The sequence below is a fragment of the Myxine glutinosa genome, chromosome 12 (genome assembly GCF_964187855.1).
Source record: "Myxine glutinosa chromosome 12, kmMyxGlut1.1, whole genome shotgun sequence".
Classification (NCBI taxonomy): domain Eukaryota; kingdom Metazoa; phylum Chordata; class Myxini; order Myxiniformes; family Myxinidae; genus Myxine; species Myxine glutinosa.
In genome coordinates this window covers 47097419-47117110 of record NC_136272.1, presented here as the reverse complement: position 1 = coordinate 47117110, position 19692 = coordinate 47097419, and the positions used below count along the sequence as shown (strand labels likewise).

The following is a 19692-nucleotide window of genomic DNA, read 5'->3' as shown; positions in this document are numbered from 1 at the left end:
TGTTCACAATCGCTATGTTGTATGTACTCCCGATACGTGTACCAAATTCCCGATACGTGTAACTGTACTAAATCAACAGTTAAAAGGATTTTGAGCCGATAAGTGTTACGGCCTTGGCAAGATCGATGGAGACAGCGATCTGTTAGACCTGATCCTCCTTCATGCCACATCTGATCGATGCAGCTGTGCAGCGATCGGAGCAGCCGTTTGTGTGGCACACGGTGCAGCCGTTTGTGTGGCACACGGTGCAGCGATCGGTGCAAACGTGGACTCCCACACTGCCACATCCTGCTGATACTTGCTCCCGCATGACGTTATTGTCCCGGGTGCCGCACAAACGACTGCACTGATCGAGATTTAACGGATGTTTATATAAATCGTTTAAAATAAAAAAAGCCTTCAATTTCCGATATTTAGCCTTTTCATTTGGGTCTCCCAAATTGAAGCCCCGCCCGTAGGGCGGGTACCGTTGCTCGACATAAGAAGACGTCACAATGAACGTCATGCAAACACGAATGTTATGCGGGAGTCCAAACCTGAGAATGCTGGAGACTAAAGCTGAAATTGGGAAAACTAAATAGCCTATTTTACTCCTGGGGATCCCAGGATTATCCACCCAAAATATCTTTGCGATCGGTTCAGCAGTTTTTACGGTACCTTCGAACGGACAGACAGACAGACATTTGGTGAATTATAGTAAGATACTTGAACACTAGAACACAATTCGCCTTCTTGGCAAAACTCATCCGTTTAGCAATACTTGGACAAAATGTTTATGCCGTCTCATGCCCTGAGGGCAGAGTAATAGTGATATCACTGAGATTCTGCATTTGGACAAATATGGTGGCACCATATTTCAGCATGCATTGAGTGACATTCTAGAAAACAGCATCAACTGCTGTTTGTTTAGTGTAAAACGCAAATCAAAAATTGAAAAGACATTTCACAAACTCTAGTTCTCTTATTTGACAATTGTGTCTCATCTTACTTCTACCTGCCCATTGCCCACCTTTATCTATCTATAATTCCAGTAATCTCTGTGTGTATGTTTGTATGTTTGTATGTATGTATGTATGTATGTTTGTATGTTTGTCTGTGACCGCTGTTTCTCGACAACTACCGGTCCGATATACTTGAAACTTGCCAGGTATATTGCTGGGGACCCGAGGATGTGCCTTTTCAAGGTTTCATATTAATCGGAGAAGTAGTTACCGAGCTATGTCCAAAAAACGATTCAACCAATCAGAGAGCAGCGAGCTATCACGTGTGCCGAATGTGGCGAACAGACTCTGCCTCGGACGGCACATTTGAGAGCGTATTCATTTATTTCACGTTGGAAAACTATGTTGCCGTTAAACTATGTTTTAAAACTAATTAAAACTAATTTGCGATTCATCGTAACTGCGATTTGCGACCTTCTGGACAGTGAAGACTTCACTTCCGGCAGCCAATCACAGAACGCTTTGTTGCGTAGGCGTGGCCGATGTGAGAGCGAGCCGAGCCAAGCGCGTGCGCCATTACGGTTCGTAATTCGATTTCTTCCGGAGAAAATAATAATTTCTCGATTTCTTATGCGCATTATTTCTCCCAATTCAGTCAGAGCGAAGGGCGGAAGCGAAGAGCGTTGTTTTTTTTGTTTACGGGCGTACGGGCGTACGGGCGTACGGGCGGGGTAGAGCGTACGGGTATCGTTTTTTTTTTTTTTGGCAAGGAACGGGCACCCACGTACGGGCATGCCCTAGTAGATGAAACACAGGGAAAATGGAAAATAAAAAAGAAACATTTTCTTGAGTGCATTTGCACACGTATGGACCCCCCCCCCCCCCCATAGTTTAAGCATACTATGGAACATAACATGACTCATTTACACAGCAAAATACCCTTGGACCCCGCTATGTGCGGGGGATACGTTCCTGGAAAATCCGCGATTAGCGAAACCGCGAATAGCAGGGCATTGTTTCAATGGAAAAAGGGGGGATTGGTTCCCGAGTCACGAAAATCCGCGAATAGGGAAGACCAAACAGCAAATGGCGAGGCAAAATCCACGAATGTCGATGATAATCCGCAAAGGTCGATGAAAGTCCTGCAAATGGCGAGGCAAATCCCGCGAATGTCGATGATAATCCGCGAAGGTCGATGGAAATCCCGTGAATGTATGCAGCAGCATTGTTTCACTGCCCCTGAAAAACCGTGAATTTGTGGAACACGGCCGCGAATAGGAAAAAACCCCGCTATTTGGCGGAACACGCCCGCGAATAGGGAAAAAAACCCCCACGATTTTGCGGAACACGGCCGCGAGTAGAAAAAGCCGCAATTTTGCAGAACATGGCCGCGAGTAGAAAAAAGCCGCGAATTCGCAGAACACGGCCGCGAATAGGAAAAAGAAAAACCACGATTTCGCGGAACACGGCCGCATTTAGGTGGACTATGACAGATGCCACAACGACGAGTTGCGATGAATGACTACCATCTCTGTATTATGTCAGCAAGCGGAGCATTTATCAAGCATCTAAGGTCTAATAAAAGGGAATGATATCAGCTGTCACAAGTCTGTGGTTAACTTTTGAGAGGATAATTAAAAAGTTAAGGAGGGTTTTCCCAAGAATCAGAAAGATTGCGGATTGCGGATTGCGGAAAGATCTATGCCGCGCTGCAAAACATTGTCTTGCTAAGAAAACCCCTGTTTCATGACCTTCTTGAGATAGTGAAATAGTCTCAACATCATTCGTGACATATCGATACAACTGTAGAATTGAGTGAGTTGGTAATTAAAGCTAAGGGTTAAAGGTTTTGTGCTACAAAAGATCTCCACTTAGCATTCTTTCTTATAGTCATGTGACCATGTTTGAACACATCCTTTAGTGTCCCATCTCGTTCTGGATGAAGTTGGGAATATGCAGAATCAGCTGGAGATCGAGAAAACCTGTCGAGAGAGTGCGGAGAATTATGCCTCCCAGGTGAGGTCTTATGATTTATGACTCAATAGAGAACATGAATTTGAGGTGTAATTGAGTCGCTATATGTTTATGCCGATACATCGTTTGCGTACTAGGAAACGATGAGTCTTACACGAAATTCCTATTGGGATTCAACATAAATCACAATTTCATTTGGCAAGGCATGCTAGTGAATGACGGGGTATTTTGAACAATGCTGAAATGTCTTGCATTTTTCAGATGAACAAGGAGAACAAGAAGTTGAAGAGGATTAGTATGAAATTCATGGCAAAAATTGGGATAATGGAATTCCCAGACAACTTGCTGGACATTGATGACCCCCCTCTGCCTGCAGAGTATGCGGAAATCCAAGATCTCAATTCTGATTGTGCGTCGTCGGGTGAAAAACAGTACATTTGAACACTTTGCAAGACTTCACTTTTTAAAACAATCTGAATCCTGCCAGGTTGTACAAGCTTGGCTCTTCTTCCAATTTGCATAATGTACATATAACCCATGGAGTGAATTTTCATTTTACATCATCATTGCCAATTTTTACCTCCACCACCAAAGGTGGACGGAGGTCATGTTTTCATCTCTGTCTGTCTGTATGTGAGCAGCATATCTCAAAAAGTTATGGACAGATTCGGACGAAATTTGTGGACAGGTTGTTGGGTGTGTGACAAGGACGAATTGATTCCACTTTGGCAAAAATCCGGAACCGAGAATAAAAAAAAAATTAAAGCGATTCTTCATAATTGAAAGATAGGGCTAAAAACAATATAATTATATAGCATGGTGTTTTAAAAAGATGTGGATGGGTAATGACAAAACTGTGTTGATGAGTTGGGTATGTGACAAGAACAATTTTGGTTCAGGTCCAAATCCAGATCTGGCCTATCAGTGGGATAGAAAACGTAAACTGTTCAGCCTGGCGGAGCTATGCGCTCTACCGAGTGCTAGTTATATAAATCGTCTTATCAAAGACACCCTGCATGTCTTTATCAAACGGAAATGTTGTGACTGTAAAACATGAGTTGGCGTGAGACAATAGCCAGGTAGGTATGATGGGAAATGAAAATTCACTTTTTTAAAGTAAAAGATTACTGTTCTCCATGCTGGAATACCTCGTTTCTTTGTTGATTGGAGTCTACCCCGAATCTCTAGCTGTAGAAAAGTTACAGAAGCAAGTAAGTGATCTTCTGGAGGAAAACACAAGGCTTGGTGAGCAACTGAAGGAATGTCAGTCCAAGATTGAAGCATTAGTTGAACAGGTGAGCAGCAAACTAAAGTAACTTCATCATACGACTGTGGGTTTATTTCCACTGATCATTGGCTTCTAATTTTATCGTTGATTTATCTGTCTCTTTGACATTTTAAAATTACAATCACAAAGGTACATATTTTCTTGTACATGAAGATGCAAAAAAACCTGTCGCATCACTTTTGCTGCATTGAAATTACATTCCCCCTCCTCCCCATCCCCCAAAACACCATATTAAACTATCATGTTGCTAACAAGGTTCTGTAATCAATTTATGTCCAGGTGGTCGGTGATTCGGTGTGTTCCAAACTTTATCATATGACCGGGAATAACAAAAAACAACACTCAAAACACACCAATACGATATTTGACTCCCCCCCCCCCCCCCCCCACCTCTCTCTCTCTCTCTCCCTCTCTCTCTCTCTCAATCAATCTTGTGGCGTGTCCTCATGGTGTCATGGCACATCTTCATGGTGTCATGGCACATCTTCATGGTGTCATGGCACATCTTCATGGTGTCATGGCACATCTTCATGGTGTCATGGCACGTCTTCATGGTGTCATGGCACGTCTTCATGGTGTCATGGCACATCTTCATGGTGTCATGGCACATCTTCATGGTGTCATGGCACATCTACATGGTGTCATGGCACGTCTTCATGGTGTCATGGCACGTCTTCATGGTGTCATGGCACGTCTTCATGGTGTCATGGCACGTCTTCATGGTGTCATGGCACGTCTTCATGGTGTCATGGCACGTCTTCATGGTGTCATGGCACGTCTTCATGGTGTCATGGCACGTCTTCATGGTGTCATGGCACGTCTTCATGGTGTCATGGCACATCTTCATGGTGTCATGGCACATCTTCATGGTGTCATGGCACATCTACATGGTGTCATGGCACGTCTTCATGGTGTCATGGCACGTCTTCATGGTGTCATGGCACGTCTTCATGGTGTCATGGCACGTCTTCATGGTGTCATGGCACGTCTTCATGGTGTCATGGCACGTCTTCATGGTGTCATGGCACGTCTTCATGGTGTCATGGCACGTCTTCATTGTGTCATGGCGTGTCTTGGTGGTGTCATGGCACGTCTTCATGGTGTCATGGCACGTCTTCATGGTGTCATGTCACGTCATCATGGTGTCATGGCGTGTCCTCATGATGTCATGGCACGTCTTCATGGTGTCATGGCGTATCTTCATTGTGTCATGGCGTGTCTTGGTGGTGGCATGGGATGTCTTCATTGTTTGTATTTTCCCCCTTGATATGCATGGATTTATTACCTCCGCCACCAAAGGTGGATGAAGGTTATGTTTTTACCCCTGTCTGTTTGTCTCTCTGTTTGTTTGTGAACAAGATATCTCAAAAAGTTGTGGACGGATTCAGACGAAATTTGCCAGAGATGTAGCGTATGTGACAAGGACGAAATGATTACATTTTGGTGAAGATCCAAGTTCGGATCCGGCTAGTATAATTTTAAGTGATTTTTCACCTTTGTGAGACAGGGCCAAAAACGATACATGGCAGGATATCTCAAAAAGTTGTGGACGGATGATTTTGATTAAATGTGATTCTGTATTGTGATTTTCTGGTCTACTCTGGGATACAAAACGTAAACTGTTCACCTGGCGGAGGTGTGCTCTCTACTGAGTACCATTCTAGTTCATCTTGTTTTATTTGTTATAAGAGTTCTGTACATTTCATTTCTTTTTCGTTTGCTTTCTTGCCGAGAGTAGGCAGGTAAGGAGTGTCCTTTTTCTTGAGGAAACAGCAGCGTTCGTACATACAATTCCGCTACATATGAGCAGCTATCTCGCAAGCATGGTTTTGCTTGTACTCCCCAGAAGGTATTTCCGTGGAAGATATCGTTTTATGTGTGGGCGAAGTTGTGATTTAGTTATGGTAAGTGCAACTAAAACAAATATTCATTCACATGATGCCCACCGAGCTGTTATGTGTCCAACAAGCTGACTCCCATGATAATTGAGGTATCACCAGTCAGCGAGCATATTATGAGACTGAGGATTCGTCACTATCTGGGTGTCATTTCCTTGGTCTCTGTATATTCTCCGACCGAAGCGAGTGATGTCACTAAGGAGACATTCTATGCCGCGCTCAAGTCTGTGGTTGATCAGTGCCCCAGGTGAGATACTCTTCTAGTCTTGGGGGATTTCAACGCATTGACTGGCACTGATAGAGATGGTTATGAGATAGGTCTGGAACTGTGAACCAGAATAGCACTTGGCTTGGCAAGATGTTGTGGACCTAAGGTGGCTGAGTCATGGTTTCAACACCCACAGATACATTGCTGGACTTTTTTTTTTTTGGTATACAAGATCGAGGCTCGTGTAAGAGCTAAAATGGTATTTCAATGCTTGAGGTGTGGCAAAGGAGATAGACCACGTGCTCGTTGATGGTCACTGCAGGTTGCTCCAGAACTGCAGGGTCTACTGGAATGCTCAGTTTCTCAATAGTGATCACAGGCCTGTTGTAGCAACTCTGAAGCGGAGGCTCAAATATAAGAGAATGGTACCTCGGATCACCAGCCTGTGTTGATATCCGCAAAGCCTCGGTTGGATATTGCAAGCTCAAGGATGAAAGGGTAGCTGAGGAGTTTGTGAACATGTTGATCAGTGAAGGTCTGGGGGATCTGGGTGATTCTGTGTGACCATCAGGTGAAGAGGAACTTTGCTTCCCAAGGGACACTGGAAACCATCGACCAGAGTTGCAGGGCCAGCCTGAGCAGAACTGAGCTGTTCAGGGGGCTGAGGCTTAAATCTGTACCTTTGCTGACGACAGACAAGGAGGCCTATGTGCGAGGAATCTGTGAAAGGGTGGAGAATCACCGATGGTCAAGTGGTTCTCGCCCTGTTTACAGAGAAATCCATGCATTGTGTTCCTCCAAGCCTGTCCCTTGGTATACCGCAGTGAGAGTGGAAGGAAATGAGCTCTTGCCAGAGGAGTCTGAAGCTCCTGGGATCCCAGTCAAAGATGCTGGGATCTGTGGCATCCATGCTGAGCTTCTCAAGGCTGGTGGAAATACTCTACTCGTGTCATTGCATGCAATTCTGGAGCACAGGCATCATCGCAACTAACTGGAAGAGGGGCCTTTGTTGTCCCTTTCAGGAAAGGGAAGGGTGATCGCCAGTATTGCAACTACTACTGAGGGATGACACTGTTCTCAGCGCCGAGCAAGGTCTTTGCTTGGATAATTCTTGATAGGGTTCATCATCATCTGCTTGAGCCCCAGCACCCAGAGCAGTCTGGCTTTAGACCACAGAGGTCAATGATTGACCGTATCCTTGTTTTTCGGGTTCTCACCAAACGCAGGTGAGAGTTTCAGCAGGGGCTGCTTGCAGCCTGTGTTGATATCCGCAAAGTGTTTGATTCAGTGAATTAGGACACCCTCTTGAGGATCCTCAGTCTTTGCGGGACGCCACCAAAGCTGATCGATCTGATTTCTGAACTATACTTTGGTGCCGAGAGTGCTGTGAGGTGTGGTGCTGCCATCTCTGACTTATTTCCAGTTGCTTCTTAAGTTTGTCAGGGGTATGTACTGGCCCCCACACTTTTCAGCACTTGTATGGACTGGATTCTGGTGAGAATGTTGGAGAGATCTAGCTGTGGTACATTGTTTGTGAGTGTCAAGATCTCTGACCTTCATTTTGCAGATTATGCAGTCATCTTTGCAGAGACCCTGGACATCCATACAGGGGGTCGGAGCTGAATGAGGGGTCGGAGCCACTGGGATTGCATGTCTCCTGGGTCAAGACTAAGATTCAGGCTTTCAATGACATATTGGATGCTGGCATCATGTCTGCACCTGTCTTTACCTGTCTGTGGCAAGGATGTTGATGTCACAGAGAGATTCACTTACCTTGGCAGTGATATTCCTGACTCTGCATTTTGTGAGCCGGAGATCGATAGATGTCCTCACTTTTCAAGACACTGACTGAGTTACTTGGGAGTAAATGTACCAGGACTACTTCCTTCCACACAGCTGGAAAAATACTTGTCAAGCATCATCGCCATCGACAACTCGTCTTGAACAATGTGCTCAAAAAGTACATTCTTTTCCCTAAAGGGGAAATATAAAACGCTCACAAACAATCTACCACATCTTACGGATGTAAAGCTCCGTAATGGTGTCACTGTATGATGTACTTTCACTCTTTGATACTGTAAACAAGTTTTGGATCAGCTCCTCACATCCTGGGTCACTCCACACCAGATAAAACATTGCGTCACAAAGTGCTGTGTAACTCTCATATCAGGGTCAAACACCGTGTAACATATCGTAACATATCGGGTGTAGTACACCGTGTAGGTAACGTGTAGGGTAGGGTAAACACCGTGTAGGGTAACAGATCGTGTAAGGCGTCAAACACCTCACATCTGAATTCGGCAGGAACGTAAGGGTGAGGGGTGCTAGTGGAGAGGTCACAAACAATCGTACCCTCAGAAATAGGAAGAGGCACTTCAGTTCACTGAACTGAAGGAGTTGGCTCTGAGCTGCGACATTTCCTCGTCTTTCTCCTGTGCCTTGGTGATTCTGGTGAAATCGTTGGAGGGTGTTGATATAAATTGGTAAACTGCCATCAACCTACGGCTGAAAGTGCTCTATCTTGCCTCGGCGGGCTGCAACCTATCGGAAAAGAAAGAGATGGCTTCCCAGATTCCTCCCACCTTCTGTTAAAGTTCTCCACTCTCTTTCTCTGACTCTCCGTATCTGAAAGCCGCTAGAATTTACAGAAACGCACAATATTTTTTTACGAGCTATAAAAACTAACTGCTGGCATTAGCAGTTGTCACATTCTACTTTAGACCCTACTTCATATCTACAACAGGCATCTAGCCTTAACAAACATAAAATCCCCAATAATTGTTGACAAAATGTCAACACTCGACTTGACAAAATCGCTTGTGAAGAATGTTTTACGAACACGCTGTGTCGTTTCTTTTTGCCGTTGTCCTTTATAGTTTAACCGTAAGTCTTGTAATTGATCAGTTTACATATTTGATATTGAGGTCCTTTCTACTTGTAGCTTCAAAATGAACAGGCCGAACGAGACTGTTTGGTAGAGAAGTTGGCAGAAAAGGATGCAACACTCAAGAAGTACAACCGAGGTAAGGCATTTGAAAGTGTTTGTCCGTCATTAAACAGTGCCCGTTGTACCCTACTGTCAATCATGTGATAACCTCACGGGAGTCTTGTGATGGATATTCTCATCGGTCTATGTTTTTTATATACAAGGTCAAGGCTCGTGGAAGAGCTAGTACACTGAATGGATCAGGAATATAGCAAAAGTAAATGCAAAAGAGAGAGAGAGAGAGAGAGAGAGAGAGGGAAAACACCAACAGCGGGGTTGAAGGACAAAACAGAAGGAGACTGAGACAAATGGGTGTAGGGAGGAGCGAAGGGTAGAGTTGGATGTATGGCGTGGACAAGATGGATATAGAAGCAAACTCTCTGGAAGGGAAAACTGGGAAATTGGAAGGAGGTGGTATGAGATTGAAGAGGATGTGTGATGTGTAAGTTGGTTCCACAGGTGGGAAAAGGAGCAACAAATTAGTGGAGGTGAGCAGTGATTCTGGATTTTGGTAGTTTCACCAGAAAGGGGTTGATGGTGGACTGCATGTGCCCTGCAGAAACCTCGGGAGTGGGGTTGAGGAGTCGGGGAGGGAGGAGGGAATGATCAGAGAGTGCAAGACCGTAAAGGAGGTGGTATCGTTCGGCTGTATAGACAAACAGTCTCGTTCGGCCAAAAAGAGACCACCGACCTGTCTGCCATGTGAAAATGATAGGCCCATAGAGATTCGTCGTGGGACATTCCAATAATCTTGAAGGCCTTGGTTTTCACAGCGTCAAGCTGAGCAAGGTGTGAGGCAGAGGAGCCAGCCTAAAGGGGAGAGCAGTACTTCAATCTGTGGATGAAGGATTTGTAGGTGGATATAGGAGTTCAGGTGTGCCAAGGAAGGACTTTGTATGACAAAGGATTCCCAGTCCGCAGCTGCCTTTGCAGGCCACCTTTGAAATGTGGTTTGCCCAAAATAGATCATAGCTGATAGAGCTGATAGAAAAGAGAGTTTCTCAGATGGTCCTTTCGGAGAGAGATTGTGAGTGAGATTTGTCAGGATTGAAAGGCATAATTCCAAGTGTTTGACGAAATTGTGATTTTTGTCAAGGTCTGAAGAGAGGGAAAAGGCTGCTGTCTACCTGTCTGAAGGATGACGAATGTCACGGCAGAGAATTGAGTCATCAGCAGATAGATAAACAGGATTTTCCAGAGTCAGAGAGATCATTGATGAAGATCAAGACGAGCACTGGGCCCAGAACACTGCCTTGAGGCACTTCAGCCTTGACAGGGAGAAGAGATGAAAAGATTCCGTTGAGAGTCACATTTTGGCTACAGGAGTAGAGAAAATCAGTAAGCCATACGTGGAGTTGGCCTTGCATGGCATAGGCAGAGAGTTTGGAGAGTAAGGCAGGAGGATGCCAGACTGTATAGAAAGATCGATATTTGTTCAGAGACAGCCCTGATCTCATGTCTGACATTGAAGGCCTCCGTCCATTGTTGGGAGAGTTGGAGCAGTATGTACATGGTAGAGTGACCTGGTCTGAAACCAAATCTATGATTTGAGATGAGCGTGTTGGGGAAAAGGAGGCTTTTCATATGAACTGTGATGATGGATTCAATGAACTTACTGATGAATGGAGGTAAGCCAATTGGTTTGTAGTTGAGGGAATCGCTTTTTACACCTTTTTATGGAATGCAGTGATGTTGGCGGATTTCAAGCAGATGGGAGATGACCTGTGGCAATCATAGGGGGGAAAGGGCAGAGAGGATGTGCAAGAACAGTAGAACAGGTTATTAGGATATGTGAGATGATGCCATACGGTTCAGTTGCAGAATCCATCGAGGGTTGAAGGAAACTTCTCCACCTTCTCGGGTTTAAAAGACACAGTGTCCAGGAGGCGTTGGGTGCGACTGGGTAGGGTGGGTACCAAGAGTGGGGATTGGGAACACAATATTTGGAAGTAAACAGAATTGAGGCATTCGGTCTTCTCATGACCGGAGATGATGTCTGGTTTATTGGCAGCAACCTGGATTGAGAGATCTGTCAGGTTGGAGCGATACCTTGGGTGTTTGAGGTCGTCACAGTTACAGACAGGGAGGGAGGAGTTGGGAGGGGGGCTTTGCAGGTGTGGGTGAGGGGGAAGGTTTGAGTGGGTGGACGTGGTGACACATTGAGAGATTGGGGTCTTTATAACATCATCTAATGTCACCCCTAGTGTCCACTCTTGCACTGGACGAGTTCACTGAGCTCAGAGAGAACCTGAAATTGGAGCAGGAACTGCGTCAGAAAGCTGAGGACTATGCACACAAGGTTAGGCCAAGAGTTTGCTCAGTCTCGGTCATTCTCTTATAAAGCCAGCTGTATACGATGAGCGACTCTCCTCGAAAATTTACATGGAGTGCTTTCTTCGCTTGCTTGTAGATGTTGGTGGAGAAAAAGCAGGCACAGAGGCAGACACAAGTGCTTTCAAACAACGCAAGCCCTAATGCTGTGTTGGCACAGGCACTAGAGGACGTGTCTACCATGGCAGCACGCTTGGAGAAAGAGCACAGCCTGCGGGAGAAGTTTGTACGGATTTGCTTGTTTGTAAAGTACTTACTTGTGTTGGTGAATTTGTGAATTTATTTACTTGAAGATCTATACCATCGAGAGACTATCATAACACATCCCATCATACTTAACAGCCATGCTCCATTTCGTTGGACATTTTGACTTGTATAGTCATCGCACTGGCACGAAGGCCTACTCCAGGCAAAAGTAACATGCGACGATTCCAGATGGGACTGAACTTTGCATCCCTTTTGCAGGAGTTCGTAATGTGATGTTGGCATTGACCCGGAGCAGCAGTATTAATTTAATTAGTTTCAGCCCTTGAAGTACAAGCGATGAATTAGAGAACTCTGTGTTGTGTACATATGACAATCTACGGGATTGCTTGATCTATGGCGGCTCTGGAAATTGAAAATAAAATGGGGGAAGAGCCAGTGAATTCCTGGTTGGTTGCATGCCCATCATTTGTATATCAACTTGCTTGACATTTTAATGTATTTTACTTGTAAAAGGTTTTCCAAAACATTCACTAATATTCATTTAGATATTCACAATACTGTCCTATGAATAATTGTTTATTTTTTATTTGTTAAGAGCAGAAATTGCATTATATGATTGTTGCAGGAACATGATCTGCAGGTCCAGATAGACGGCTCCATGTTGCACCACGAACTGGATTTGCTCCGACCACGGCTGCAGGTAGCTGAGGAGCAACGTTGTGAGGCCGCAGAGCAGGCTGCCCAGGCCAAGGTAGAGGCGCGGAATCTCGAGCACAAGCGTGAGTCGATCTGAAGGAGAGCTGTAACTGCATCATACGGTGATGTGACTACATACATATTATAAGTTTGGAACATGGAAAAAAAAACAAGGATAGTGTTTTTAAACAAACTATTTCAGCACAGTTTGCTATCATCACCATAACCTCATATTCAAAGGGTTCTTTACCTTGATTCAATGCAGAGACAATCTGAATTTAACCACTTCCTGTTAACAATCAAACTTATAGTCAGGTTCACTATGTCAATAAATTATATTTCGTTCAAAATCATGGTAGATTAGCAAACCTATACATTTTTGGAAAGGTTATAGCATAAGGAAACTAAAAATCAATGTTTACATTTGGAGAGATACCCGTATGGCGGCCATTTTGGATTTTCAAAATGGCCACTGTAAAATACATATTTTGTTCTATTTCTGCCTCTAATTTCCCTAAAAACTTTTAAAAATATACTAAACCTATATTTTCAGGGACAAGGAATCCAATGAAAGTATCAAATTAGTGCTATGGGGAATGGTAAGACACGAATCAAAGGTTTTGAATTGCAAAATACTGTCTTTATATTCGCGATAAGTTGCATAATCAAATACATGTTATCATTTTGTACAGGCAGTTAATAACATCAAAATGTGTCACAATAATTCATATCACCAAACATACACAGGCAGTCAGCAAAATCATATATACACATGCAGTCAGTATAACTTCACATCTACACAGGCAGTCAATGGCATCAAACATACACAGGCAGTCAATGGCATCAAACATACACGATTACAGAATATGCCATTTAGAGTTCGTCATCACTGTCCCGTGTGTCGTATCCGACAATATATTCCGCATCGTTTTCACAGTCCGTTCCACACAAGCAAAGGTCGGTCAAATTGATTGGCAAATCGAATCGGTCGATCGAATCGAATTCGATGAATCGAATCGAATCGAATCGATCGAATGGTCGATCGAAGCGATTGGTCGAATTGGTCGAATGGAATTGGTCGATTGGTCGAATCGAATTGGTCGGAATTGGCAAATGTAAACATTGATTTTCAGATTTTCCATGTAATAATGTTTCCAAAAATGTATAGGTTTGCTAATCTACCATGATTTTGAACGAAAAAACATAGTGAACCTGACTATTACTTGATTTACTATTCGAAGCACCAATTGGCTATCTATAACCTCAAGTACATCCGTGAATGTGATGACAAAAATGATTCTCATGCTAGTTTTATTACAACTGTGACAAAACATGGTCAGACATTCTTTATCGAAACGTTTCAGGAAATATCTACTCATTAACTCTGCCATTGAAGGTGGATGGAGGTTATTTTTTCACCCCTGTCTGTCGGTCCATTTGTTTGTCTGTTGGTGAACAGGATATCTCAAAAAGTTATGGACGGATCTGGCCAAAATTTGGTGGAGAGGTTAGGTAGGCGACACGGATGGATTTTTTTAGATTTTGGTGAAGATCCAGACCCTGATCTGCATCTGAACGTTTTAAGTGATTCTTCACCATTGAGAAATACGGCAAAAACGGTATACTGTATATATTATCTCAAAAAGTTGATGATGGATTCGGGCACACATACGTGTGTATGTAACAAATCAATTTTGGTGGCAATAGTGAATTGCTGTGTTTGTGAGTTTGGAGGAAATAAAATATTTATGCAAACAAAGCATCATTTGAGCATGATAGAAACCTATTTGGTTTTTCAGCACAGGGATTGCACCATCATCTCTTAGCACCTGACATTTTGAAATTATCATGCTATGTATCATGTTTGCCCTTTCTCTCAATGGTGAAGAATCACTTAAAAAGTTCTCAGATTCAGATCAGGATCCGGATCTTCACCAAAATCTCATCATTTCGTCATTGTCACATACACTACCTCTCCACCAAATGTCGTCCGAATCCATCCACAACTTTTTGATATATCTTGTTCAAAGAAAGACAGACAGACAAACAGACAGGGGTGAAAACATAACCTCCATCCACCTTTGCTGGCAGAGGACATTAAAGCCAAACTCTCCAGTCTCTTTCCTCCAATTCAAGGTGGCACCTTGTCAGGACTGTCTCTGGTGTTTGTTCCACCTCCATCCTGTTCCTCACCTCAAAGGGCATTACTACAGACTTTGCCTGAGAAAATGCAGAACGTTTAAATCTCTCTCTGTTGATCTGGAAATTATTAGACTGTGGTCTGATAATGGAACATGTCCTTCAATCCTGGAAAAATCCCAGTTTCAACTTGTCGTTTCAGAATGATCGTCAAATGAACTCACCTATATATTTCCTTGGTCATCCACAGGAAGAAGTTCAGCCCCTCAAACTTCTAGGCCTCATAATTAGCTCTGATCTTTGCTGGGCTGAGCACAAAGCAAAGCTGGCCTCAAAGCCAGCCGCAGACTGGGCATCTTCCGACGATCAAAGTCTTTCCATGGAAATAATCACAGCTACTCAGTCTACAAGGCCTTTGTTCGTACTGTAGCTCATTGGAGTACTGCTTTCAGCTATAGTCTGGTACTGCATTATCGCATGTTTCTCCTGGGTGATGGGGAATCTGAAGTTCTCAACGTCATTTGCATCTCCTGTGATGAGGCCGAAGCACGTGGCCCGTACGTTGCTTTCACGTCGCAAGCGGGTCAGTGGTCTCTGTCTTCTAACATTTCTCCCTCTGCTGTCTCAGTCTTCCGGCCTTACCCAGCAACTCCAGGAGGCAGGCCTCATTCAGGTAACCCCTCCTAGTTGAACTTCCAAAATCCAGGCTCACTGTACACCTCAGGTTTTCTTCATCACTTCTCCCATCTTTGGAAAGCTGTTGTAGAAATAAATGAAAAGATGGCTTGATAATGTGTGCAATATTATTGCCTTGGACCAAAGGTGTCAGGATGAGAAATGAATACAAAAATTGAAATACTCGCCTATTAAATGTCAAAATGTTTCAACGGTTTTTTAAAAGTCCGACACGCCATAACCTTCACCTCCCTCATCCTCATCCCAGTGGGCATGTTGCAAAACCGTGTCGAAGAGCTGGAAAAATCACAGCTACTCTCAACGCCTCACCCACCACCACCACCGCCGCCACCACCACCACTACCACCACCACCACTAGCACCACACAATCCGCTCAAGTAAGTTCTCTATTGGTCCTTTGTTGTCACTGATTTGTTCAGAATAAATGATAACTGGGTTTTCAGCTCGAAAGTTCAATGAACTTTCATGTACTTGTTTTGAAGTCTACAAATGAACATAAACACTCACCTGTGTTGGCCGTAGGTCACTGATGGCCATGCTGAAAGGGCGGCCTGCAGGCCAAAAAGGGAGCCCAAGTAGTAACGCATCAGGACCTTCTCCGAAGGATGGTATGCTGGAGTAAGAATGGCTTTGGGCAAAGGATTTGTGCAACTCTGGTTGTTGTAAATGAAGGAATGGGCATTCTCTGGGTGTGCAGAGCTTGAATCAGTGAGACAAACAGCTGTGGATGAAATGATGCAGAGGATCAGAAACGGGGTCCAACTTCGATCGGTCTCTCGACCCCAAGCGAGCAAGTCTATGGTATGTGGTGGGGACAAGGCAGAATGTGGATTGACCACCTGATCTAAAGGAATGCTAATGTCACCCAAAGGTTGGCGGAGGTTACGTTTTCACCACTGTTTGTTTGTCTGTTTGTGAACAGGATATCTCAGAGTTGTATGGATTCGGACAAAACTTGGTGGACAGGTTGAGTACGTGACAAGAACAAATTGATTACATTTTGGTGATACAGATCGGCATACTAGAAATTTAAAGTGATTCTTCACGGTTGAGAGATGGGACCAGAAACTATATATAGCACAATGTTTCAAAACTTTGTGGATGATTTGGGTGTGACAATAGTCTTGGCCAAAAATATTGGCACCCTGGCACTTTTTTCAAATAACTCACAATTCTCTCTAAAAATAAGTTGAAATTGACAAAAGTATTTGGTCTCCACAATTCTTTATTTCACTGTTAATATTACAGAACCTTTGTTTTTGATTCAGAACTTAATATATCCTTTTAAATCAGAAAAATAAGAAGAAATGGCATTGACAAAATTATTGGCACCCTAGACTTAATATTTGGTAGCACAACCTTTTGTTATGTGTTCCTCCCCAAACTCCGGTTGCGGTGCACCTCAGATACTCGAGAGGGAACGTGGCAGAAAGATTTGTTATTTTGAGTGTTCTAATAAACCATGGTAAAACCACACCAATGCAACTGCAGAACAAAACAAGTAACTGCATTAAGAACTCCCACATACACAATAATAACACTATTAAAGAAAGTACAATTAAAATGTCACTTGCATCAAACGAACAATACATGTGATTGTATCATCATTCCCCCAATGCTCTCAAAGCAATAAACTCGCAATACGCCAAACGTGAGTGGAATGTAACATTCCTCAAAGTCCGTGCACTAATCCCCACACTCGTTGAAGCCATGCAGAACGACGAGAACAGGCAGGCATCGGCACGACGGCGGACGAGGAGTTACGAGGTGAGATCGATATGGGAATTGAGCCAATATGTAAACCAACGGCACTCCACACGGTGAGGTCGATATGGAAATCCCAATGACAAAACAAGATGCACCAAGCGGACAGCCTCAAAATGGCGTATCGGCCTGTAATCGAGGCGCTTGATTTCTCTCCAACAATAACTCACACTTGGTGATAAAACCTGAGACGCAGGTTTAATTGCAATTGCAATATAGGACAATGTCGCGGGCAATCCCTCCCCCGGGAAGCCTCAACTCATTCGCGACCAAAATAAAAAAAAATCCGCTCGCTGCCCTGATGCGACCTTACGGCTGCATCTCACTCATGGCTGTCTCCTCCTCTCTCTGCCGACTTCTTTCTCTCCTCTTCCTGCTTCTTTGCCACGTTTTTTTCTTTTTCCTCCACAAACCTTTCTTTCCACCTTTTACTAAAGTCATCTCCATTTCACACAAAAATCTTCACAACAATATTACCTGAAACTAAAAATCCTACAAGTATATAATAACAACAAAGGGGGAAGTGACGGATCCGTAACACTTTGCACAAAATAACTGCAGTCAAGCGCTTCCTATAGCCATGAATGAGCTTCCTACACCCCTTGACTGGCAGTTTGGCCCACTCTTCCTGTGCAAACTGCTCCAGTTCTCCCAGATTTAAAGGGTGCCTTCTCCCAACTGCTGTTTTCAGATCTCCCTCCAAGTGTTCCATGGGATTTAGGTCTGGACTCATTGCTGGCCACTTCAGAACAGTCCAGCGTTTTGTCATGAACCATTTCTGGGTGCTTTTGAAGTTTGTTTGTGGTCATTGTCCTGCTGCAAGACCCATGACCTTCGACGGAGACCCAGCTTTCTGACAATGGGTTCAACATTGCGCTCCAGAATGCCTTGGTAATCTCCTGATTTAATGATACCATGCACACATTCAAGGCACCCAGTGCCAGAGGCGGCACAGCAACCCCAAAACATCACTGACCCTCCTCCATGTTTGACTGTAGGGAAAGTGTTCTTTTCTTTGAAGGCTTCATTTTGTTTTCTGTACACATAGAGATGATGTGCTTTACCAAAAGGCTCTAATTTGGTCTCATCTGTCCACAGGACATTCTCCCAGAAGGATTTTGGCTTATTCAGGTGTGTTTTGGCAAACTCCAGTCAGGCTTTCACAGCAGTGGGGTCCTCCTGGGTCTCCTACCATAAAACCCCTTTCATTGAGTTGGCGACAGATGGTGCGAGTTGAAACTGTCGTACCTTGTGTCTGAAGGTCAGCTTAAATCTGTTTGGCAGTTGATCGAGGTGCTTTTTTTTTGTATACAGGATCGAGGCTCGTGAAAGAGCTAACATTTATCACACAAAAAATCAAACAGACACACAAAACGTATAATAAGGGTAGCGGTAGACAATATGGGGAGAGATGGGGTAGCACAAACACAACATTTGAGAGCAGGGACATCAGGAGATCTGTGAGAGGGGGAGAGCTTGGGGGAGGAAGCGTGGGAAGGGGGGGGGGGGGTGGGGGTGGAAGAAGTATAAAACACAAGGACACTGCAAGTACTTCCAGGAAAGCAGTTGGTATTTCAAAAAAGTGGATCTGGAGTGAAATTAGCGGGAGTAGAAAAGATCAAGGTTTTGGATGGGGGAAGATAAGAGATGGTGGTGAACAGCTGTTTTAAAGACCTGGAGGGAGGAGTGGGATTGAAGAGAGTGAGGGAGTTTGTTCCAAAGGCGGGAGAAAAGAGGAATGAAGGAGTGAAGGTGAGCAGAGAGTCTTGATTTTGGCAGTTTAACCATAAGAGGGTTGCAGGCAGATCTTGTGCGACCTGTAGGAATATTCAGGGGACAGAGCCCAAAGAGAGCTGGGGGAGCAAGGCCGGAGAGGAGTCGGTAGAAGACAGAAAGACCACCAACCTGCCTGCGGTGAGTAACTGAAAGGCCCTCGGAGTTAGCTTCATCAAGGGAGATTCCAATGATTCTGAAAGCTTTGGTTTCAACAGCGTGAAGATGAGCTAGGTGTGAGGCAGGAGCACCGGCCCAGAGGGGAGAACAGTATTCCATTGAGCTGAGAATGAAAGCCTTGTATGTGGTGAGGAGCTCAGGTGTGCCAACGAAGGACTTTGCATGACGGAGGATGCCCAGTCGGCGATTGGCTTTGGAGGCCAGATCGGAAATGTGGTTTTCCCAGGAAAGATCATGGCAAATAGTGAGACCCAAAAGCTTGAGTGACAGAACTTCTTGGAGAGGATTGTTCAGAAAGTAGATGGGAGGGTTGTCCAGTCGGTCTTTTCGGAGAGACACAGTAAGAGTGTGAGACTTGTCAGGATTGAAAGACATGTTCCACTTGTTTGACCAGTCTGTGATTTTTCTCCACTATTCGAACAATCCTTCGCTACAATCTTCGATGAAGTTTTCTCTTGCGGCCACGTCCCTCGAGGTTGGCAACAGTGCCATGGGCCTTAAGCTTCCTGATAACAATACATACGGTGGACACAGGAACATCAAGATCTCTGGAGATGTACGTGTTGCCTTGAGATTGTCCATGCTTGACTACAATATTGTGTCTGACCTCC

General features: G+C 44.3%; 1 protein-coding gene across 2 annotated transcripts in view; it reads left to right on the top strand.

The window, feature by feature from the left end:
- Positions 1–19692, top strand: part of LOC137437844 (shootin-1) — a 39328-nt gene that overhangs the window by 10627 nt on the left and 9009 nt on the right. For both annotated transcript variants that reach the window (XM_068132515.2, XM_068132516.2), the window contains exons 3-12: positions 2863–2957; positions 3177–3324; positions 4104–4210; positions 9251–9332; positions 11500–11594; positions 11706–11852; positions 12459–12612; positions 15612–15741; positions 15887–15972; positions 16062–16165. In XM_068132515.2, the coding sequence (XP_067988616.2) occupies positions 2863–2957; positions 3177–3324; positions 4104–4210; positions 9251–9332; positions 11500–11594; positions 11706–11852; positions 12459–12612; positions 15612–15741; positions 15887–15972; positions 16062–16165 (1148 nt within the window). The remainder of the gene's footprint in view (positions 1–2862; positions 2958–3176; positions 3325–4103; positions 4211–9250; positions 9333–11499; positions 11595–11705; positions 11853–12458; positions 12613–15611; positions 15742–15886; positions 15973–16061; positions 16166–19692) is intronic.